At 43.3% G+C, this 24142-nt stretch overlaps 1 protein-coding gene across 2 annotated transcripts in view; it reads left to right on the top strand.

Annotated features, from left to right (window-relative positions):
• Positions 1-24142, top strand: part of CD82 (CD82 molecule) — an 80509-nt gene that overhangs the window by 43952 nt on the left and 12415 nt on the right. For both annotated transcript variants that reach the window (XM_063117447.1, XM_063117446.1), the window contains exons 3-5: positions 13894-13966; positions 16982-17106; positions 17622-17696. In XM_063117447.1, coding sequence (XP_062973517.1) covers positions 13894-13966; positions 16982-17106; positions 17622-17696 — 273 coding nt within the window. The remainder of the gene's footprint in view (positions 1-13893; positions 13967-16981; positions 17107-17621; positions 17697-24142) is intronic.

A 24142-nucleotide genomic window follows, 5' to 3' on the forward strand; every position in this document is an offset into this window, starting at 1 on the left:
ACTCGACATCACTTCATATGGAAAGCCTACAATGAAACCTCAGATGGAGGAAAAACAGCTTTTCCCTTGCACATTATGATGCCTTCCCGCACCTTTTCAGTGGATAAGTGGCAATCCAGTTTCCCAGATCAATGTTTGCTTCCAATGTGGAAAGTTAAGTTATGGAAGGGATATAATTTATGGTCTGTTGCTGGTTTTGCGCCATACCAATGCTACTAGTTGTTAGGACCAACAGAGTTTTCATTTTTTCCCCATTTTGTTTATACATGATAGAAGTACAAAATACAAACATCAAGAAGTCTTAATTAAAAATGAACTAAAAATCCATATTTTTTTCATTTACCCAAACTAACAAATGAAAAACCAAATGTAGCATCTGAAACAGAGCCCCATCATATAAGTTTGCTGTCCTTAAAGCATGAACCTATACAAATCAATTTTCTTCAACAAGCAAATAACATCCCAATCATCCATGAATGATTGAAATTATCTGATCTTCCCCACTGAATACATACCACTGCTGTAATCATGTTCATAATAATGTATCAAAATATTTTGAACCGATTACTCATAGCTGGAATTTTTGTAGAATTTATTTTTGTGCTAGAAGGGTTCTTCCAGCTGCTACGTAATTACAATGTTTGAAATTTCTAGAGAAATTACATGATTTAAAAGGTAATAAAAGATTCCTCTCCTCCCTTCCACCCCGCCCTACCCCCAGTATATATCGGGCAGTTAGCAATGCTACCACTAACATAAATGGCATTGCACTTGTGTAAATTACCTCTAGCCAATAAGAGTTGCTGGCCTGAAAGGTTTCCCAGGAAAACCCAGTGCACCAGCAAGCGGCATTGGCATTGTGCTAGAGGTTGTTAAGCTAGTGCAATGTAATTTGTTAGCAGTAGTGTCTCATTGGGCATTACCCATTGAATTGCTGTTCCTGCTGAGGTCCCAAACTGCTTAATTCTACTACTTGACCTCTAAATATACATAAAATCCATGGACTTCAATTTACACCACTGACACAGTACTACTTAAACCATATTCTCATAATCTGCTGAGGTGTGTTATACATAATACTGAAATGTAACTATGGGTACAGATATTCTGCAGACTTCCACCCACCCCCCCAAAAAAAGTTCCAATTGTAGGTCACCCTTCCAATTTAATCTATATTTTTTCTACAGAACACTCTGCACGTAACTTAGAAAGCGGATCTTAACTCAATTGTGGTTTGATTAATATGTTTAAAAGCAGGCAGTCTTCTTATCCGGTAGTCTTGTATAAATCATTTTCCTGATTTTGTAGATTGGGGATGGGGAGCAGGAATTTGTCCTTGTAACCTAATTCTTCTTGTATTGGAAGATAAGCTTTATTCATGAAATGAGCCTTAATATCTACTTAAATCTAACCTGAAAAATCCCTAATAGTTCTAGCCACTGTAAACCCTTTCTTCATATATCACAGATGAAATGGGGGATATCCGTGGTGCTAGCATGTTTTTTGTACATTTCCCCACACTTCAACAAAACCTGATCTTAACTTCTTCTTTTCTACAAACATAGACATCCTTTCATCTTTTCCCCGTAAGAGCCATTCTCTCAAGGGGATGTTAACGTCTAATTGTTTGACTTCCCTTCCTATCTCCTAGCTTGATTTCCTATCTCTCACCAACAGCATAATGCTGTTAAGGCAACTGCATGATAATGTTATGTTTGAGGCCACTAGACCACCTTTTGATCTCAGTGGCTGCATTGTTTGCTGCCCAATGATTCAGGGTTTTCTTTCCTAAGTGAATTGATTGAATATCCAATACCTTTTGAGGAATAGTCATGAGCCAAGCCAAGTAAATAAACTTTGCCAAGTCCTTCATTTCAACAAGTAATAATATTCTTCCCATCCATATGAAGTTATATTAAGCAACCCTTGCATAAACCTAGAACAAGCTGATGGCTGTGTTTAACCCTCACGCAACTCTCAATGGCCGGGTTTGGACGACACTGCAGTCACCCAGTCAGGAATTGCATATTCAAAATGGGGGCCGGCATGTGCTGTGACTCATCAGGGCTTAAATAACTTAAATTATCTCCTTTAACTTAAATTGTAAGCCTGAAGGCAGGGCCTGTATCGTATTTTAGTTTTTTATATATATAAAGCATCTGGTCTTTGCAAGCACTCTAGAAATGATGATGATGGTAGTAGGTGTTGGTCCACTGGATCCCAATATCGCTTGTAAAGGCTGCCACTTGGAAGTTGGGAATTCGGTATACATAAATTCCAATGCAAATTGAGTGGGTCCACATCTCCCAGACTAATGTGCAGATCAGAACTTAGTTATTCTCCAGCTTCCACAGTTCCCAAATGTTTCCGCGCAGGTCTTGGCTTAAACCATAGGAAAATGTCTATAAAAATTGTTTTTGAGAGAAAATGTGTATTTAAATATGTATTTAAACAGGTATTTCTGAATGCAGTTTTTTATGTGAATTCTTCTTTTTTTTAAAAAAAAAAAACCATCAGATAAATACAGAAACAGGATGGAACAGACTTAATAGCAGACACACGTGAAATTGACACAGACCAGAAATAGAGTGATCTGTTTATTATGCTCCATTAAGACATGATTGCCAAGTTGTAGCAAATGAATTGGCCACTATTAGATGCAAGTACCCCACTCTTTATCGCCTCCCCTGTTTCCCATGTGTTGTGGGATATTTTGTGGATTTGACATTCAAAGGACTCCAAAAGTGAGATGCTTCAGAAGGAGAAATCATTAAATATTGGCCAATATATTCAAGGGACATACACTCCCATTTGGGGAAATTCAAGGCTGACAGTAAACTCTCATACTTTGCCTCTCAACCACTTCCTCTGCGGAACTCTATTTGTGATTTGGTTGTATTTGTGAATGACTAATGAGTCATATGTTGTATTTGGAAAGAATACTCCAGTTTGAGGAACTGCTACGTAAGAGTGGACTGAGACTGTGAACTCAAACTACTCTTCCTCTTGAGCAGATGAACTTCATATTATCCAGCTTCAACTCTTTGGTAACAAAGTTCAACTGGCTCTTTGGGAAACTCCTTTTGTTTCCGCCTCGCTTTTGTGGAAGGAACTGCCAAGTTGTATTCTAGGTTGGTGAAGCCACAAACTTAGATGCTAGCCAGAATCTTCCACAGTCTTCGAAATTGACCAGTCTCATGTAAAATGATTCTTTGAACTCAAGCCAAGTCACTAAATCTTGAAGGCATCTGCTCCAGACTTGTTTGGCAGGGATGGCCAGAGCGTCTCTAAAGATCTCTTGTTCAGTGATGGCTTGGAGTGAGGGGCTTATGCCTGGCTTGGCTCCTTCTGGCCTAGATCACTTCTGCCAAAGCCCTTCTTTCATTTTCTTTTCTCTCTCATTGGTAGTGGTCCCACCAAACTGAAGAAAGGTCGTCACATGTACATGGTCCATCTCTTGTATTGGAGGGTGCTGTGGAATTAGGGATGTGTGAATCAGCAAAACTCCAGCTTGTCACTGTTCTCCAAATTCTACCTTGAAGACTATTCCAATTTGTCTCCTATCAGATTGCAAGCTTTCTTATTTTCTTTTCACATGAAAAATTATGCATATTTTCAAGTGTAGTTTTCCAAATGGGCACATTTTTGAAATTATGCATTTTTCTCCTGTTAATTACAGTGTGTTGAGGTGCATTTTTCCAAGCTACACATTTTGTCATGCACATCTTTCAGATATACATTTTGAATGAAGTTTTGAAAGCCCAAATCGCATCCCAAGCTTGGAAATGTGCAGATTTCAACCACAGATTGTGTCCTTATTCGTTTACTAGAGGTATGAAGTGAGTAACCTCTGATTTTAAAAAACAAGACAAATTTGTCATACATCCAAAAGTATGACGGTGGGGTGGAGTTGCAGTCATGGGCTCTTTTCATTCTTGATATTGTTTCTTTAAAGTTATGAATTAACAGCAAACTGAGACAAAATACCTTTCTATGACACACTTGCAAGAACTCAAGCAGTTGCCATATATTCTGGGAGAGTTCCCTGACCAAGTCTTGACAATGTCTCTCCCATTGTGTTTCTCTGGAAGGTGAAGATGCATACTTCTTTGATGCTTTTAGGATGGCTTCACATATTAATGAAGGGTGCTTTCAGGACTCCTAGCACTACCAATCGGAAGGAATTGTACTGCCATCCTGTCTTTTCATGGAATCATAGAATATTAGAGTTGGAAGGGACCTATAAGGCCATCGAGTCCAACCCCCTGCTCAATGCAGGAATCCACCTTTTCTTCTTCTTTCCTTTATGGATTTTCAGCAATAAAAGAGACAGAAGCAGTGGGAAAACGTGGGAGGGTTACAAGTGAGAGACAACATGTCGAGCCCCCATAAAGTTCTTGTGAATGGAGCAGGGTGATGGTGGTATAGAAGCCTTGTCTGGGAGTGCTCCAGAAGCTGCTAAAAAGTGACCCATATGATGATGCAGGGGACGCCACAGCATCATGCACTTTCCAACTGCCTGTGGCACTTGTTCACAGGAGAGATGTGCAGCCTTTCCCCTGGTGTTTGAATATTGCTTCCGCAACTACCTTGGGTCACCATTTGTAACTTGCAAAGCAGCATCAGTGAAGTCAACTGCAACTCCCTTCCACAAGCTCGGGTCTTCTCTTCTCCGCCCCACTGCAAACGATTGTAAATCACTAAATAAAATGAGAGATTTGCTTTCTCAAGTTATGAATATATGTTTTTTCCCCTCCCACTGCCACTTTCTCACCATGTGCCATGTAGACTCTGCATGCAGAAACGCTTGCCCAGATGGTGCATCTGGGACACATCTGGAACTGGTTTTCAATTTGCTTTCTCCACTAAGCCCCCCCCCCCCCCTCTTTGCTGTCTGCTTTGTTGTTTCCATCTCCTGAGCAATCAGCATTCCAGTTAAGGCTGCCAGAGACCAAAGGTTGTGTATGGTTTTAGCATACAAAGGAAGACTCTTTAAAGAGCCACTGCTACGAGGGGGCAGGGCTAAGGCTAGAGATGCAGAACTCCCCGAATACCCATCTGGTCTCATCTTCAAGCTTACGGGAGAAGAGCTGGACAGCATAACTCATTTTGGTATGTTCTGGAGCTTTCCCAAAGGTGGTGCCTTCCAGATGTGTTGGACTACAATTCTCATCACCTCCAGCTACCATTGCTTTGTAGTGGCTGTGGAACAGTGTTCTGCTTCTTTATGACTGGGTTGGAGTGGGGAAGGGAGAGTGTCTGGCTTGGAGAATAGTTGTAGATACTGAGCCCCCTTTTTTGGACAGCTTCTCCTCCTTTGGGGATGTGAGCATATGTAACTTTAATCTGCCCTCTTGGGTGCTTGAAGTCTTCTAGCATCACTTGAGTACATGTAGCTGGTATTGAAGTGCTCTGCAGTGAAGTGCAGTGAGGTGGTGCTAGTAGTTGAGAGCACATATGAGGGCCATGATGTGGCTAAAATTGGAAGAATCAATGTGTGAGGCTTGTTCATTTCATTATGGCCCCCATATATGTGGAGTAGTTTACAGACTGCTATACTGTGTGGTGTAGTGGTTAGAGTGCTGGACTGGGACTCAGGAGAACCGGTTTCTAGTCCCTACTTGGCCATGAAGTTCACTGGGTGAGTTTGGGCCAGTCACTGCCTCTCAGACTAATCTACCTCACAGGGTTGTTGCAAGGACAACATGGAGAAGAGGAGGACCATGGATATAGAGGTAACAGTGAATTAAATATAGCCTGCCAAAGCAGCTCCCTCTTTGCCACTTCCACTGCTCCTTCAGAAATGACTACTTCAACCTCTACAATGCTGAATGCAACATCAATTTTCCCCCTTTCCTGCAGTGCTTCATTGGCATCCACTGGTGGAAAAAAATGCTGTGCATCATGATTCATGTCAAGGGTCTATCTTAAGTTCAACGTCACCAGGATGGTGAGGCAGGACCTGAAGGCTGGCAGCATCCATGTGTCCTCCATCATGTGTAGTGAGCCCTGTGTGTAGTTGAGGGGGGTGGGGCTTACTCCCAGTGTACTACTTTGGGAAGCAGAAGAGGAGGTAATTCACACTTCACATGGCATATTTATGCATCGCTCCTCCATTCTCTACAACAGAGGGTAGGTAGCCCAGTGCCTTTCAGAGGTGTTGGACTGCAACTCTGACCATTGCTTATGCTGCTGGAATTGATGGAACTTGTAGTCTTAAACCTTTGAAGGGAACCAGGCAGCCTACAATGTCTTCAGCGTCTGCATGTGTGGAGCAAACATACTTGCTGCATAAAGTGTGAATAGGCTTTGACTGGAGGTTTCGGGTGAATTGATCTGGCTCTGTCCCAAGTGCGGGTAGCGGTCTCTATAGCAACTTTTTCACAGGAGACGACAAAAGGTGAAAGGCACTTAAGGAAACTTAATCTGAGTGAGGCAAGGGAAGAAGCTATGCATCCACAATGGCCCGCAGAAAAGCTTCGCCCCCTGGTAACCCCGGTTCGTCTTATTGCCACAGCTCTGCAGTGAAGTGAATGTTTTCAGTCTTGGTCTGATTCCAGTCCTTCCACAGATGCCCTCCCCTTTCCCCTCTCCAGCTAGCAAAGCCAAGTATGTTCTTGGAGCCCTGGTGGGATGGCTCTGAGCTGACAGGAGGCGGATTGAATCAGCTTGGCTGAATCAATCCAGATCTGAGCGACAAACTATTTTCCCACATATTGCACAGAAAGAAGTGGGAAGTCTCTCGAGGGTTGGCTGAAGAGGGAAGCAAATGGCCGCGGGAGGAGGGGCAGCTTAGGGGGAAAGACAGTTGGAACACTCTCCCAGTCGACTTTGCTGGACTTCCTCTGGCTAGGCCACAGGTGACAGGAAGCAGCTGTTCTTTAGACTCCTTTTTTTCAGCTGGCTTCCATCTTGCCTCGGGGGGGGGGGGGAACTGCTCCAGGGCATCTCACCCTGTGGGAACCTGGAGCGAAATCCTGAGACAGGCTAAACTAGGCTAATTCATTTCCCTTGGTATGAAACTTACAGTGCTATCCTATCCATATCTTCTCTGAAGTAAGCCTCACTGAGCTCAATGGGAATTATGTGTAGGATGATAGCCTTAGTGATTATTATAGTAGGATGTTCAAGGGAGGGTTCACTTATCTCTTGTTGTGGTGTTTATATGAAGCAGCTTTTGTTGGTGCTGGCACAACCCCCCCCCCCCCCAACTCTTCAGACATAAGAGCCAGTGTGGTGTAGTGGCTAGAGTGTTGGACTGGGAGTCCAGAGTTCTGGTTCTAGTTCCAACTCGGCCATGGAAGCTTCCTGGGTGACTTTCGGCCAGTCACAGACTCGCAGCCCAAGCTACCTCATAAAATGGAAAGGGGGAGGATTATGTATGTTGCCTTGGGCTCCTTAAGAAAGAAAAAGGGCAGGATATGAATGTAATAAGTGCTCTCGTGAAATGATATGTGGCAAGCTGCTCCGCATCAACTACTCGCTATGTAAACATCTGCTTCCTGGGAGGTGTCACGCATCCACTAGGTCTAAGATATAGAGGGCAGCCATCCTACTAAGATGCTGTTAGATATTGTATTAAAAAGATACAGGGCTATTGTTCCATATCCACAATGCCGTATTTGACAAGGCTGTCCTGAAGGTAGGAAAATAAATCTATAAACAAGGAAAAATGCTTTTAATCCTCAGACTTGCAATTGCAACTACTAGAACAGCCTTCCCTGACCCAGTGCCTTCCAGATGTTGGACTACATCTCCCATCATCCACAACTGGCATGGCCAATGTCTGTGTCAGAGCAAGAAAAGCCCACTTACTAGGCCATCTCATTGCTGCTGAGCTCCAGTATCAACTTGGCAGTGACCACACCTTGGTCTACAGGTCTCTGAGAAACGGGTGAACTACTAGCTCTATCACACCAGCATTTTATTGCACTCTCATCATGCCTGGTTTGTGGTTTTGGAACTCACATGATGTTGTCACTGTCCTTCACTCATCTCACCTCTTCTCCTTTTTCCGTCTTATTTGGGAGTGGGGAAAGACTGGTGTATTTCCTCCATGCGGGATTAAAGCACCCTTCCACTTCCGAGTATTGCTGTCCTCATGTTTTTTTTCTTTTGTTGGGGGCGTGTGCTTTGAACATGTGCTTGCTGACGAAAGATGAGCACAGGGCTGTTCTCCTGCTCCAGCACACTGTGTTGAACAAACTGAGCTGGTCGAACAGGCTTTTGCTGCTCCACCCCACCCTCCTTGCCTTCAGAAACAGCACCCAGCCAATTAAATGTTGAATCAGTAAAATGCTAGACAACAAAGCCAGAGCGAGGGGCAGGGAAGAGAGGCTCCCACGCCTGTCACCCAAGACGAACCAATGAAGTGGAGGGGGAAGGCGAAGGGGGTGGGTGAAATAATGGGACCAATGAAGTGGGGGTGGGTGAAATAATGGGAGAGCAAATAAGTGAAAAGAGAGTCCCCCGGTATAGCAACGATCGTGAAAGGGACCAGCGCTTGTCACGCTTAAGGTGCTGAAGTCAAAATCATGGGTGCATACCAGGGGGGGGGAAAGTAGGTGTGATAAGCTCTACATTGACTATCCTTTTAAATGGCTCATCACTTTTCAAGTTTGTCTGGATTTCTGTACTTTGTGTTAAAGATTTTTGCACCACCAACCCTGCGCCAGTAGGAAGAAACTCTGCACTTCTACTGACAACATAAAGAGCCCTCTCTGAGGCCCTGTTTCACATAAACTGGCAAAATGAACATTCCCTGTTCCAGATTATTCTCAAAATATTAAAAGCTCTGGAGAAGGTTTTGATTTGCCCTGGCGTCTTCCTGACAAATACGTTTGTGAGCTATGAACTATTAGATGGTTGTTGTTGTTTTAAAAGCCCCCTATAATGAATGGCACTTGGTGTTTTGACTTCTAAAACAAAGGGTTCAAGGCCCATTGGGTTGTAAGTATAAAGCATTCTGTACAAGCACACTTCATATTTTCTGGACTTGAACTTGATGGACCCCCTCCATCTCTCCCCCCCCCTTTTGCAGGGCTTTTACATTTTCTTTCACTAATAGTGAAAGGCTGCTTCAGAGCCAAGTCCTGAAGGATTCTGGGCCTTGCCTTTAAAGTGCTGCTGGCACACGGCTGCTTTTAAAGCAAGTCTCTAAAATTCAGTGCTTCGTTCCTCATGGGTTTGAAACATCCATCTTAAGGTAGCACTGAACTGGATTCTCTCACCATGGCTTGGAAGGAGACAAAAGCCTACTTGAAACTACTCCGCTGCCTCTTAACAATGGATGTTACATTGGCTTGTCTGCCAAACCAAAGAACACTGATCACTGAATATGTGTATGGCTTTCCCCCCCTCCTGCTGCCGCACCACCTGAGAAGGACAGTGCCGTTCAGGTGCAAATAAATCAGCAAATTTTGGCATATGACAAGGTGGTATATTCTGCACTGTACCACAGTGTGTGTCATTTTTTAAAAAGAATTTAACCTCCTATTGTTGTGCTCTAGGTTTCTGGGTTATTCCCAGGCACAAGCTTGTATTCCATTAAATGTGTAACTATCACTGCAGTTTTGGGTGATGCCAAAATTGGGGCTATTGTTCCACTTGTCCTCCCAATTGATTGGGGGCTTGGTTGTTTTTCTTTTAGTAATTAATTTTCCCCCATTGCATTTGTTCACTGTAATCTACTCCTGGCTGATGTTCTGCCTTCCACCCGGGACTTTTAGTACACTGCATCAAATATATTGGAGTGACTTGAATATATAGATGCAACTGCACAAACCAGCTGTACAGTTTGGGAGACTGACTTAAAGCTGCTGCTGATTCCTCTGTTGAATTTCTGCTTAGAAGAAACCTTGCTGCTCCGGCCAGAAAGGAAAGTCTCTCTCACCCAGCTCCAATCAAAATCTAGTCCATTGCTGTAATTTAGCTAGCTGTTTATTTTCTTTGTGGCAAATCATCATTTCCTCTATTTCTGATGTTTAGCCTGTGCGCGCTGGTCTTTATGTAGCCCAAGCAGCACTATTTACATACAGGAGAGAGGTGTTTGCATGCTTGTAGGTGCCCCAAAGTTTCTGGAAGGATAAAATTAATTAGGTGTGTGTGGGTGTGCATGCATGTGTATATGTATAGAAACAGCCCAATGAGGACTCCATGTGAGCATTGGGCATGGAATGCTGGCTGACAGTTGGAAGGGAAGGAAGAAAACAGGGAGGGGAGCCTGTTGAAAGGAGAGGCTGGAACCCAGAACAAGAGCAATCCATGCTCCAACATTTTGTTGCAGTTCCCACTTCAATGACTGCCTTTGGCTCTCTTGCTTGGCAAACAAACAGCCTTGCAGGAATGCAACTCTTCAGGAGTTCTGCCTTTGGTCAGCAACAGCCAATGTAGCTGATGCCCCAAGGTCATTGCTCAAATGTCAATAGCAGCAAGGTCCTGCTTGCCTTATGCTTGGACTTTCAGATGGGTGATTGAACTAGACTAGCACTTCCTTGAATTTCTACAAGCCTGGGACTTCGTACTGTCTTTTCCTTGAGAACAGCAGGGATGGAGAGAGACAGGTAGTCCAGGTTCCTGACCGTTCTGGACAGCCTTCCCCAACCTGTTGCCTTTCAGGAGTTTTGGACTACAACCCCCAGCATTTCTGGCCATGCTGGTTGTGGCTGATGGGACTTGAAGTCCCAAACATGTGGAGGACACCAGTTTGGGGATGAGCTGGAGCAAAGATGGATTATAGTTCCACAAGAATTGCCCCGTTCTCATCTGTGCAGTCTCCTCATGACAGATGAAGATTGCCAGCTGGCACCCGTTCGCAGAATACTCTTGAACTCCAATGTGTTTGCAGTCGGCTTGCCAAGTAATGGCTCAGTGCCAAGAGCTTCTCTGCTGTAGGAATGTTGTGTGAGTCGTAGCTTCATTTGATTCTATTTGTAGGCAAATGTTTAGCCTGCGTGTTGATCACAGGAGGTTGCAGAGCAGAAACTTCCTGTTTCTTTACTAGAATGTGATCACACATGAATGTGATGATCATACAAGCCCCTGTTGAGCTGTTTCCAAGTATTCTTTATTATTCTGACAGGGTCTAGTCTCATTGTTCTGTCTGCTACAAACATACTAATTGGTTTGGGTTTTGGTGATGTTGGCAGGAAAAATAGGTGGTCTAATACACATCCCTCCCCCACCCTAAAATGCATGCACAGTGGTGAACATCATGCTCCCTTGCAAACCTGTGGACTGGCAGATCCATGTCCAAAGCTACCTTTCTGTTCTTCTGACTTAAAAGCAGAGGTCTGTGGCAAGTGAGAGTCTGAGACCTAGTTCCCACTGAGACAATAAATCTGTGACTGGTCTATAATACTTCATAACTGCATGTAGAGGCTGGTGGCTCTGATGTCAGTGGGGTGGTGAATCCGCTCCGGGTTTCACTCAGGACCAGTCAGAACTCTAAAGGAGCTTTGCACCTTGGATAGTTCATTTAGAGTTCAGAATGGTTGTCACTAAAAGCCGGAGCTGATTCACTGCCCCACTGACATCGGAGCCACAAGCCTCCACTGCATGATTCATTGTTCTTCCACCTAGAAAACTAGATGGCAGGGAGAATGCTGTGGTGGGATGCCTCCCTCTGACATATAGACCCTGTTACATGCTAAGCTAGAGTGGTAAAGCATTTTGAGCTAAACATTATGGCTTAGTGTGTTGTGTGAGCTATGACTTAGCATGTCATGTGAACTATTTCTAACCGTGGTGGTTACATAACCATGGTTTGATACATTCACTAACCATTTGCTGCAAAAGGGTTAGCTGCTTAGCCGTGACTTAGCATGTCATCTGAACTGGCCCATCATTTTCTACTTGGAGAGACTTTTAATTTTTGTATGGAAGAACATTTCATCATGTTGGACCCCATATTTGCTTTGAAGTGGAATGATTTGTGCAGGTGTACTGCTTCATTAAGAGCTACAGCCATGTGTCTTAACATTTGAACCATCCTTTTTAGGTAGGTTTTCTCCACAACAAATACCATTCTTATAGCCTCCCTTCTTAAAAGTGGGTAAGTACTGGCCTGATCCCCGCATATTTAGTTGTCTCACTGAATTCAGTGTGATCTGATTTGGGAAAATGCTCCATTTAAGCCCCTGAGGGGTAGCTGTGTTAGATCTACTTTCCTTGACCCCTGGTGACAAAGCAGAAAAAAACCCCAAAACAGGGTACATAAAACTGATATTTGCATCTTATTCTGCATTCTTAACCAAATGTCCTAAGCAGGGTGGATTTGATTTAAATCACAATTTAAATTACTACTCCAAAAGACTCGATTTAATCATGTGACTTCCCCCCCCCCAAAGTGCACTCTATTCTTTGATTTTTTTGAAACGTAGCACTTAAGAGGTAAGGGGATGATTCTGTGTACATAGATTTGCAAAGTAACAATGGGATTGTGATCTCTGCAGACACAAATTCACAGTTTTGAGAACTGTAAAACCAAGCATCTGTGATAATATCTTCAAGATAGAAAAAATGACCAATAATCTTACAGAAATCTCTGGAAGAGCATGACATTGTGAACGGATTAATGGAATTCATTTATCAAAAAATTTAAACATTGCATGAATATGCAGCCTCATGCTACATAATTAAAAACTAATCCTTATTTCATGATGAATAACCTTTGGACTATAATGTATCTTAAATAGAAAACTATCGTTAGATAGATTTCTCCTCAAAAAGCATTTTATTTTTAAAAAAATCCAATTTAAATTATAAAAAATCCGATTTTTTAAATATATTTTTTTAAAAAAATCATTGAGTTTTATCCACCCTGGTTCTAAGCAAACTAAGATGCTTGGTGCTGCCATGTTTTAAGTAGATTAAGTTCCATTCTAGGTGACCCTGCATAACTCTTATGCTATGAGCTAAGCGAATGGGTGCTGTCAAAACTGTTAGACTGTTTAGGAATGGAGGCCTTGCAAAATCTCTAGCTTGATCTACAGTTTCACACAGTCCAAGGCTTGCTGAGCTAGTGTCCAAAGTGTGTCACGTTTGAGTAGCAGGCTCAACCTTTGGATGCTGGCCTTGTCAGGGAGGCAGAGGATAAAACTGATACGTATAAAAGGTGCTAGTATATATAAAATATATATAGATAGATAACATTTAGTAGATAGATAACATTTCAAGATTGGGAGGAAATTTCCCTTTAAAATGGGAGCAGATAACATTTCTTAGCTGTAAGGACTAATCCAAACTGCAGTGTACAGAAGCAGCCTACTCCGTGAATAGGAAATGCTGGTGACAAGCAGGGATGGTTGTTATCTCCATCTTCCAGAAGCATCTTTCTGACCCTGTTAGAAACAGTTCTGTTCTAGAGAGAATTTTGGGCCTGATCTGACAAGGAAACTTGTACTTTTCATGTTTTTGGGCTAATCTGCAACTTGGCCACCTCTTTTTTCCCCTTTCAGTTAGCTTGTTTGTACCTGCAAATTATAACTGTGTTTCTTCGTGTATTCAAGATACAATTATGTCTGGTATGTCATGTATTGGAAGGGCTAGATAGGTTTGCTCCCTCACTGCAAAGTAACACAAGACATGTGTGCCGCCAAATATCTATTACTCCAGGAAACTCTCTCCAGCATGGGACTGGGTAGGTGTAGAAATACTTCAGATGAAAGAAAACCAAAGGAGACATGTTGCAATTCATCACCCTTACTTTAGGCCTTCACCTTTTGCCTACATTATTTAATAAAAAAGGGGAAAGGGAATTAGATAGATTAAAACATTGTGTTTTTCATTGTGAACTGCTTTGGAGATTCTTCTAGTGTAAAATTGTCATAAACATACATGAAATGGAATGCACACTTGTATGAACATTTGAAGTAACCAAAACATGTTTTCTAGATCTTGGGTGCTGTGATCTTGGGCTTCGGAATATGGATTTTGGTTGACAAAAGTAGCTTCATTTCAGTTCTGCGTAAGTCAACTTTTCTTATTTTCTTACTAGTTTCTATTTCCCCCCTTTGTAGCTTTCCCTGTAAAAGAAAATGCCATATTATGCTTTACTAACTTGCAACGGGAAGTGGAAAAGCAGTCCATCTTCAAGTCTTAGTCCAAAAGCAGAGGTGGCTTCCTGCTAGATTTAGAAGAGCCTTCTATAGCTAATCAGCTTTTTTACTTGTGAGGCTATGTCAGGTCAGACTGTGAGCATTAGCCTTGAAGCAGTCTCTGCTGCATGGTAACTTTGGTTCACTTCAGCAAATGTCTGAGGACAGAATTGGGGAACAGAAGCTGGCGAGCTAATGTATTAAAAGAAAAGAAAAGAAAAGAACTTTCCAGTCGCACAGTGTGTGCAATTTCCACTTTCCATCTTTGCATAGTTAACTGTTTTCTTATCTGGGTCAATGCTGCAGTGTTACCCACAAAAGTAGCAAGAAAAGTCTCTCCTAAAAGGGGTGTTAAACCAAGCTATTTCCCCATTTTTAATGCTTGAAGCCAATTTTAGACTGCAGAAACAGTTGAGGCCTTGACTTGTGACCTGGTTTCCCCCCTGTGGTCTGGAACTAAACTTGATATCTCCATGTGCTGAATCACTCAAAAGCACCAATTTTGCCCCTTTTACCCACAGAACCACTGCTTCTGCTAGCTGTTCTGCTGCCAAGGACTTGGAGTCTTCCGTCTATGGACTCCCTTTTAGCCCCGTTCTTCTCCCTTATAATCTGACTGTGCGTGCAAAGGTTTCTGCTTCCTTCCTTGAGATTTCCAGATGGAACCTTTCTTCAACTATCTTATTTCCTCCTCCCTGTCCCCCCCCTTTTTTTTTTTGCATTGGTAACCTTAACAGCAGAGTCTGGGAAGGAACTTTACACAGCAGGGCATTCCAGTTTTCTGCCAGAGAGGCCTCCCTCCCTCGTTCTCTTGTGTCTATCTGGCTTTTTTCCTAGAGAGGGGGGAGGAAAAGATGGCGCAAGAGAGAGTAGAAACTGGAAGGCTTTTTGTTGATAGGGTCTGCAGAGCTTTCCTTGAAAAACCAAGAAAATGCTGCAGACCATAGGCCGAGTTAAGGACTTGTCTTTCCTCTACTGTCTTTGCTTGTGCAGTTGGAAAGGCAGCCAAACTTCGAACTGGCTCTAGCAAACACTGGGTATAATGCTAAAGTTGTTGAAGCTGCTGTCATTGTCGGTTTAGCAGCTGACATTCCTATAAGCCTGATGCCCATGTAAATGCCTAGCTTTGCCCTTGTAATTGTCTTAAAAGTAGATACTTATTGGACACTCTGGGGTTATTTTAAGCTCTTGCAGCTTCCCTTGGGCATGGGGGCAGTAAAGGGGCAGACTCTTTCATGGAAGATATGGCTTTCAGTGGCTACTAGTCATGATTGCCATGTATTGCCTCCAGTATTGGAGGCAGTATGCCTTTCAAGTTGCTGGGGAACTCAAGCAGGGGTGGGTGAGTGCTGTTGCATCCGTGTCCACCTTGTGGATTTCCCATGGGCATCTGGTTGGCCACTGTGGGAGCACAATGCTGGTGTAGACAGGCCTTTGAACTGATCTTCTTATGTTCTCATATGTGGCACCTTATATGTGGGGGAGGATAATTGGACTCAGAGGTTGCAAAGCAGAAGCTGTACATCCTCAAAGATATACAATCCTCACCCACCCGTTTGCATTCTTTCAAGCTCTGAGGGGGGCAGACTGCCTTAAGAATGTAAGAAGAGCCCTGCTGGATCAGACCAAGGGTCTATCTAGTCCAGCATTCTGTTCACACAATGGCCAACCAGTTGCCCACAGGAAACCCACACGTAGGACATGAATGCAATAGCACCCTTCTGTCCATGTTCCCCAGCAACTGATGTACATAGGCATACTGCCTCTGATACTGGAGGTAGCATATAGACATCAGAACTAGTAGCCATTGATAGCTTTCTCCAGGAATTTGTCTACCCCACCCCACCCCCGGCCCCTTTTAAAGCCACCCAAATTGGTACTCATCACCTACATCCTGTGGTAGTGGATTCCATAGCTTAACTATGCACTGCTTGTGAAGAAATTATTTCCTTTCATCTGTCCTGAATCTCCCAGCGATATGTTTCATTGGATGACTCTGGGTTCTAGTATTATGGGAGAGGAGGAAAATGTTGCTAGATAAAGGATCCTGTTGGGAATAGGAAACGTGGCTCTGAAGAAGATGGATGTGCTGCAAGATTGAGCGAGAAGTCTTTATTTGGCCGCTCTCCTTGCTCGTTTACCTCTTGTCTCGGGCAGCTCTTTCTCTTCAGCTCAACCCTTCCCCCCCCCCTCTTCTTGTTCCAGAGGCCTCTGTCTTCTTGCAGACTCTTCTCTCTTACCCAGCAGCTCCATGGAGCTGGTGAGTAAGAGGACTCGGGTAGCAGCCACATCCCCCGGAGCTTGGGTTAGTGCTGCCTAGCAATGACACGTTTTGCCTGGCAGCTCTGTGGAACAAGGGCTGGCTGAGGCTATGCAAGCGGCTAGTCTCAGTTCTCTCTGAGTGTGTACTATTCCCTGGTGCGTGGGATGCTATCATGTCCCTGAATACCTAGGATGCCCGTCCCATCTTGGCCATCTGCAGTACGACATTCCTGCTCTCTCACTGGGCCTTTATTTTGAACCTGAAACAGCTGAAGAGTCATATTGATATTGACTGTGAAATATCATACATATATATGCCCTCAACTTCCATCATACCTTACACATGTAACAGGATGTCCTTGGCACTGAACTGGGATCATTGTGGCACAGAATCTCTCACTCCTCTCTTAAAACAGAATACTTCCAGCCCTGGGCAGTTGTCTTCCTTTTCTGGGTCTTTGGATTCAACCCTATGCATGATTAGATAGGAAAAAAGTCCCACAATTCCCAGCATTCCCCAGCCAAGCTCAGCATGCATAGGATTGTGCCCTTAGTGCATGTGTAAATGAAGAGAAGGGCTGTCTCTCTTTTAACTTTGTGTATTTCTCTCCTGGTTCCCACAGAGGCCTCGTCGTCTTCATTAAAAGTTGGGGCATACATTCTCATTGGAGTTGGGGCTGTCACAATGCTGATGGGGTTCCTGGGCTGTGTTGGAGCAGTCAACGAGATCCGATGTCTCCTGGGCCTGGTAAGTGATACAGATCAATGCTGTATTAAGCAGCTCCCCACCACCACCTTCTTACTAGTCCAGTCTGAGGGTTCTTCCTGGCTGTAGTTGGACTACAGACCAAGACATATATACTATTGCACCTGAGGGCACTACGTTGGGTATCCCTGTTTTGAGGTGTGCTGCAATTTAATATGGGTCAGGAAGGAGAGATACTCTTGCACTACTTCCAGCCTATTCAGCTATCCTGTGTAAATCTGTGCTGAGGTCCTGTTGTGAAACACCTGATCGAAGCCAGTTTAGCAGACCCTGTGATCTCATTGCACTTGCTGAGCATGCAATAACTGGAAATCAATCTCGTTTTGATACATTGGCAAAGGTGTTCTGTGCTCCCGAAGAGAAAGCAAAGCAGTGTCAAAGCTGTTGCTTACTGCTTATTCCATTCCATATAACACCCTTCACTTCTTGAATGTCTTTAGTTGTGAGGTGCTATCCACAGTGTGAAATGTTAGTTATGCCCTTTATTTCTTTTTTAGTACTTCACTTGCCTGTTGCTGATTCTCATAGCGCAAATTGCTGCCGGCCTCCTCATCTACTTCCAACGGAATGCAGTAAGTAACTCCTTTCTCTCTTTCTCTCCGCCCCTTATTTCTGTTGAAATGGCACTTGTAAAAGGCTTTCTGTGTGTCCTGATGCAGAACTTGGATGCTTCTCTGAGCAAATTCTTAAACAAGTTCTATATATGCAGTATTTAAGTAAATGCCACTATGAGGTCACAGTTCCATTTATATATGGGAGGATCAGAGGATGGCAACAAGGGCGAGAGTATTTTTGGTGGTGGCCCCCCAACTGAGGAATAGTCTCCACAGTGAGGTCCACTTTATGCTTTAAATTTTGTTGTACAATACTTTGAGTCTTTTTTTAGAAAGATATCTAAGAAATGTTAATGATGATAATGACAATAATGAAATGATGATGATGATGGTGATGGTGATGATGATAGAAAAATATACACCACTGGCTATTGAAGTTAAAGAACTATGGCAACAGGAAAAGGTCACAGTTATTCTGTTAGTCACATCAGTCACTGGCATCACATCAAATTTTTGTACAGAAAACCTTCAGAAACTGGGCCTACCACTCAACATCCAGAAAGCAGTCATACTTAAAACATGTTCAATAGGCAGGAAATTCCTGAATCAGTAAAAGTCAGTATGACTTGGCAAAACCCATCATGTCCACTTTGAAAAACCGCCATGAGCGAGAAAAGAGAGATAATACCTCCATCACAAGGATCATGACTTGAAGATATATTCACCAAGCCATGCAATATTAGGTTTTTCAGTAGGTGAATTAAATATTGTATGTAACATCACCGTGCAGTGTTATAAATTTAAGAATGAATAAACAATGGTTTACTCGGAATGGTGTAAACCTTTTCAAAGTCATTCGTTTTGTCATGAGTTTGGTTCCAACGTGGCATGTAGACCTTGATATGCTATTCATGCCGAAGTTTCTTTGCCCACTTTCTGCTACTTGTGTTTTAGTGGTCTTAAATCTATCATACAGAATCTATATCATTGGCTATGTTCAGACAACACAAAAGTCAATGGTGGGTTAATAGTCAACTCCACAGTTGATTATCGAGGGGGTACTCCCCACACAACATGATTATAATCAACTGTAGTGTGGATTAAGGCCAGCATCAAGTTGACTATTAGTCAGCAGTGTGTTTGATTGACACATCCCGTGATATCCCATCAGCCTTTGTGCGTTCTGTCACCTGGTCTAGCTGCTTCTTGCCAGGGGACTCTGTAGTCACAGAAAATAACCAACTGTGTGCAACGAAATAGTAAATGATGCCCAGCACATGACACAATATCCAACAGTTGTTCAAATAATCAACTCTGCACAGTGTTGGCTATTTGAGTTGGTTATTTCAGCCAAATAACCAACTGTGGTATGAAAAAGGCCTGACAGATGGCACAATAACCAACTGCTGACTACTTAACCCACCGTTGATTATTTAACCCACTGTTGGTTATTGTGTCGTCCAAACCCAGTCATTCTGTCCTATACTTCCTCATAACGGCGCTGGAGTAGTAACTGTGATTTCTGAAATCTTCCATGGAGCCTCTAGGCAGCCCTTTCCAACCTAATGCCGTTCAGCTGTGTTGGACTACAACTCCCAGAATCCCCCAGCCAGAGCTACTGGGGGATGTAGTCTAGCACACCTGGAAAGCATCAGATTAGAGAAGGCTGCTTTAGGTTAGGGATGTAAAAGACTACTATTTGGTTTTACAAAATAGGAAAAAATAGTACTTCAATTTAGCCTGCAGTTCCACCCATGGTGAGTGGAAACAGTGCTTTCTAGTTAAGCCATTAGCTGATACACTGATAGTGTCTCCTAAGTTGTAGTAGCAGAAATTTCAGAACTGCAAACAAATATTAGTCACAAGCTAAGCAAGGGTGGCTTAAGAGTGAAGGAGTTTCTTTTCAACCATTTAGAATTTCTTCATTTTTTATTTATTTATTTATTTATTTATTACATTTCTATACCGCCCAATAGCCGGAGCTCTCTGGGCGGTTCATAAAAATTAAAAACATTCAAAGTATAAAACAACCGTATAAAACCATAGTATAAAATACAATATAAAAGCTCAACCAGATAAAAACAGCAGCAATTCATGAGCATTGGAGAGAGGTAAAAAATGGGGAAGGTGGAGAGAGTATTTTATTTTATTATTTAGTAGCTTTCCCCCTCCCCTATTTTTAAAGCTGCTCACAACCAGTCTTAAAACACAAATAACACAGAAAGTGATAGATACAGAAACAAAGGTAGATGGTGCACATCAATTAGCACAGAGTATTTTCTAAGTATTTCAGGTGTGTTAGATTTTCTTTTCAATAGCCAATTTTTGTTAACCTCCCAAGAGTCTAGAAATTATGGAAATTGAGGTGTTCTCTCTTTCAGCAGATATTTTAATGAGCTGTGTATTCCTGATAATTGATATGTCACACTGCACAGACTTGGTGATTAGTGGCCCTCTGCCCCAGAAGTGGCCACAGTGGACCAGTTCCCATAATGCAACAGCCCATGAGCTGTCAGCAATGAGCAGGAGAGAGCAGGCGTGCTGCCTTCTGCATGCCTGCCACTTCTACTTTTAATCAGCAACCCACAAGTGGCTCTTTTTGTAGGCTGCTCAGTGTGTCATCCAAACCCAAAGCTCTGAAATGTTTAGGGACTAAACAAGCCAGGGTTAACCGTGGTTTGTCACTGGGTTAACCGCTGCAGTTGGAAACTTGTGAAGAAGGCATTCTAACCACTTCCCTATCTCATAATGTGCACCATAGTATTTGCCAGGGAAAGTCCTTACTTTCTGGTCCCCGCTGTCCCTCGGATAATCTATATCTTGTTTCTGATTTTGTCTCTTGATTGGGTTGCCTGAAATGCTTGTGCATGTCACATGGACAGTAAGAGTGCTGTGTATACCACGGGCTGCTAATTCACACCTGCTTCTACAAAGTTATCTTTCAAAACGTTAGCGTATTTTGAGATAAATATGTCTTTTATGTTTAAAAGAGCCAACATCCTTTTGTCTTTCAAATCAATGCAGAAGAGGCCAACACAAGGCAAATGGATTCATCACACCACACATGGAGTAGAGTTTTGCTTAGTATGTAATAATGGGGGTTGGATGGACAGAGGAGAGCGGGGTCAAGCAGCAGTTGTTGGTGTGAGAGCTGGGGCACTCCATCTGTGAAAGATGGGAGGGCTTTTATGTAGTGATCCTGGCTTTATGTAATTGCCAAATTGACATACCAGAGCCTCTCCCTGCAGTCATGTCAGGGAAGGATTGGTGGTTGAGTAAATTCTTTCATTTGCTTGAGTGTTTAATAATAATAATCTTCTGTGACTTTTTTCTGATCTCTTGCAGTGGTTGAACTTATTATGCGGCTTTAACTGACTGCTTTATATTGTATGTATATTTGGATTTGTTTTCTTCTCCAGGTTAGACACTTTATTGTGAACGGCTTAGGCAGTTGTGCTAAGCCATCTATCAATCAGGGCAAATCTGCCAGAAATTTTTCCTCAATGCTAAGGGGAAGCAACTCCTGCCTTTGAAATAAACAAAGCAATACTGAGTGAGATTGGGGAGGGCAGATAACTATGCCCTTTCCAAAGCTCTACCAACTCACCTTGGGCCAGGTCAAGAGGTGTGAGAGGGGAGGGACTTTGCTTGTTTGCCCCATGCAGTACTTTGTTTGTCTTCCTCCAGGCTGTGATGAACAAAGTGGTTCTATTCTGGCCCCAGAATGCTCCATTCTGGGGCTGACCACAAGTGGTCAAATGATGCCCTTGGGCCTTTCCATGGGTGTATGCGGGACTTCCAGCATGAAACCCCCCCTCCCTGCTATAAGAAAGGCACCTCTTCCCCGATCCAACCCTCCACCCAATTCTGAAGGGGCTTGAGTAGCTCTGTAAGCCTCCTTTCTATTTAAGGCATGTTATTCTCTGAAGCAGCAATGAATTTTCCTCAGTATAAATAACTCCTTTACTGCTATTTATCTTTGAGAGAGATGTTCTGTCCTTTCAAACTCTTTGGATTTCTGGGGCACAGAACACTTTAATCACTCCTATAGCTCTTCTCTCCTTCCCTTTGTTTCTGTAAAGGTTTTGTCTTTACCGTGTCATATTTTCCTCCATGTGGTAAAGATGGAAGCTTATGTGTGGAGCTGTTGCTGTAGGGTTGCTCTAGCAACAGAGGTCAATCATGAAGCCTTGTTTTTCTTCTGCTGCATATAGTGGGGAAGCATCTTTGGAAATATCACAGAGCTCCTCTTGGCAGGAAGGGTCTGGCACACCAATCTGTTCTCCCCACATGTTTCTGGATGATGAGGGTGGGCCCACTTCCAGCTAAAATCTGGCTGTTGGGAAGGAAAGCAGAGCCCCCACCCCCAGCCTTTCCTCCTCTTTTCCACTGGTCTGACTCACAATATTCTATAGTGCATCATACTATTCTATAGTATGGGGGAAATAGAACTTCCCATTGGTTTGTGTCATAATTAAATTCTAGCTTTCTTACATAAGCTCTCTTTCTGAGGGTCATATCTGGCATTTGGTTTTGTGGGGGGGGGGGTTTAACACCTACAGACTAAAGCAGCATACCATCCAACAATGTTGAATCAGTAGACAGACTTAATATAGTTCAGGGTCCTCTACTGGATTCCTGTAAACAGGGCTGGTGCTACCATAGAGGCCACTCAGGCAGCCGCCTAGAGCGCCAAGGTAAGAGGGGCGCCGGGCACAGCGCAGCACTCATGTGCGTTGGCTGTGAGCTGGGCCGGCCCGAGGATTCAGCTGGACCTAGGCTGGCGAGATGGCACCCTGCGCCCGCCCAGCTGAAGCGAAGCCAGGGACACTGGGGTGGGGCGGCTCCATGTTCGGACTTCCGGAACACGCCCGGAAGAGAGAGAGAGAGAGAGAGAGAGAGAGAGAGAGAGAGAGAGAGAGAATGTATGGGTGAATGGGGTGCATGGGGTCTTTGAGTGAATGCGTGTGTTTGTTTGGAGTGAGTGATGCTGAGTGTATGTGCATGCGTGCGTGTGAGTTGGGGGGATGATTTGGAGGTGATATTCCTATTAAATAATGCATTTTAGACCCATAGATATTCCTTTCCAATTTGTTTGCTATAATTGGCATGACATATTTCTTGCACTTTAAAATAAATTTAGCAGTTTCAAGTTTTGTGCTTCTTATTTTTTCCAGGAAACATATGTTCTTAAAAATCAAAGTTGGCATTTTTTGGGTGTGTGTGTGTGAAAGTAGCTCACCTTGCCTAGGGCGCAAAATAGTCTGGCACCGGCCCTGCCTGTAAACCTTTAACTCTTCTTGAGTTTAAGTTTTAAAAGTTTTTTACTCTGTTTCATCATGTTGTTATATTTTGTGGTTTTAGCTGTTGCAAACTGCCCTGAGAACTTCGGCTCTTGGGCAGTATAGAAATGTAGTAAATAAATACAACTCCCTTCATCCCTCACCATTAGCTGAGCTGACTAGGCTGGTGGGAGTTGTAGGCCCAAACATCTGGAGCGCCACAAATTGCCCACCTCTCCGATAAAGCCACATACATGGGGATTATTCCACCAACTAATCTTTTGGTTAAGATGGCATTTGAACCCACGTCACTCCAGTCAAAGCCCAACACTTCTATCATAGCGCCTCACTTAAGTTCAATTTGTGTTGAATATTTCCATTAGCTGAAGTAGCCTGTTGGAAAGGCCTTTGGTACCACCATGCCCTGTAAAATATAGTTTGAAGATGCTGTGAACTCTCCTGGTGCATTTTCTTAGGGTCAGCATTTATGGGAGAAACACTACCTCCACTTCTGTATCCCTCTATATCGCCCTATCTTTAGCTTTCTCAGAGGCCATGCTTCTGAAACTCTCTCATACTTTAGGCCAAACTACACGTGATGCTAAATGTGTCTTTGCTTTTAATATGCAGGTGTGTATGTTTCTTAAAGCAAATGGCACCAGCTTGGGGAGGTGGGGCTAACCATTTTCAGGACCACAGCAGGTCTGGAGGGGTGGATGCGGCATGTCCTCCCAATACACATTCCAGCTTCAGAGGAGGGGTATTCCTCGGGACCCCAGAAGGGAAAAGAAGGGTTAAATTCCCACCAACCCTAAGAATGTAAGAACATAAGAATAGCCATGCTGGATCAGACCAAGAGTCCATCTAGTCCAGCACTCTGTTCACACAGTGGCCAACCAGCCATCAGCCAGGGACCAACAAGGCAGGACATGGCGCAACAGCACCCTCCCACCCATGTTCCCCAGCAACTGGTGCACACAGGCTTACTGCCTTGGGTACTGGTATTCCCTGATAATGCTTAGCTCCACTCCTCCCTCAAACCCGTGCTATTATGTTTGTTTGTTTTTGTTTTTCATCTAGGGGTTGAATGTGATGTTCTGTGTAAGAGAACGCAGGAACACATTGTGTACTTTGTTTCTTTTTATGTTTGCATGTAAATTCTTTAGTGTTTGTTCTAATAAT

The sequence above is a fragment of the Elgaria multicarinata genome, chromosome 2 (genome assembly GCF_023053635.1).
Source record: "Elgaria multicarinata webbii isolate HBS135686 ecotype San Diego chromosome 2, rElgMul1.1.pri, whole genome shotgun sequence".
Lineage (NCBI taxonomy): Eukaryota > Metazoa > Chordata > Lepidosauria > Squamata > Anguidae > Elgaria > Elgaria multicarinata.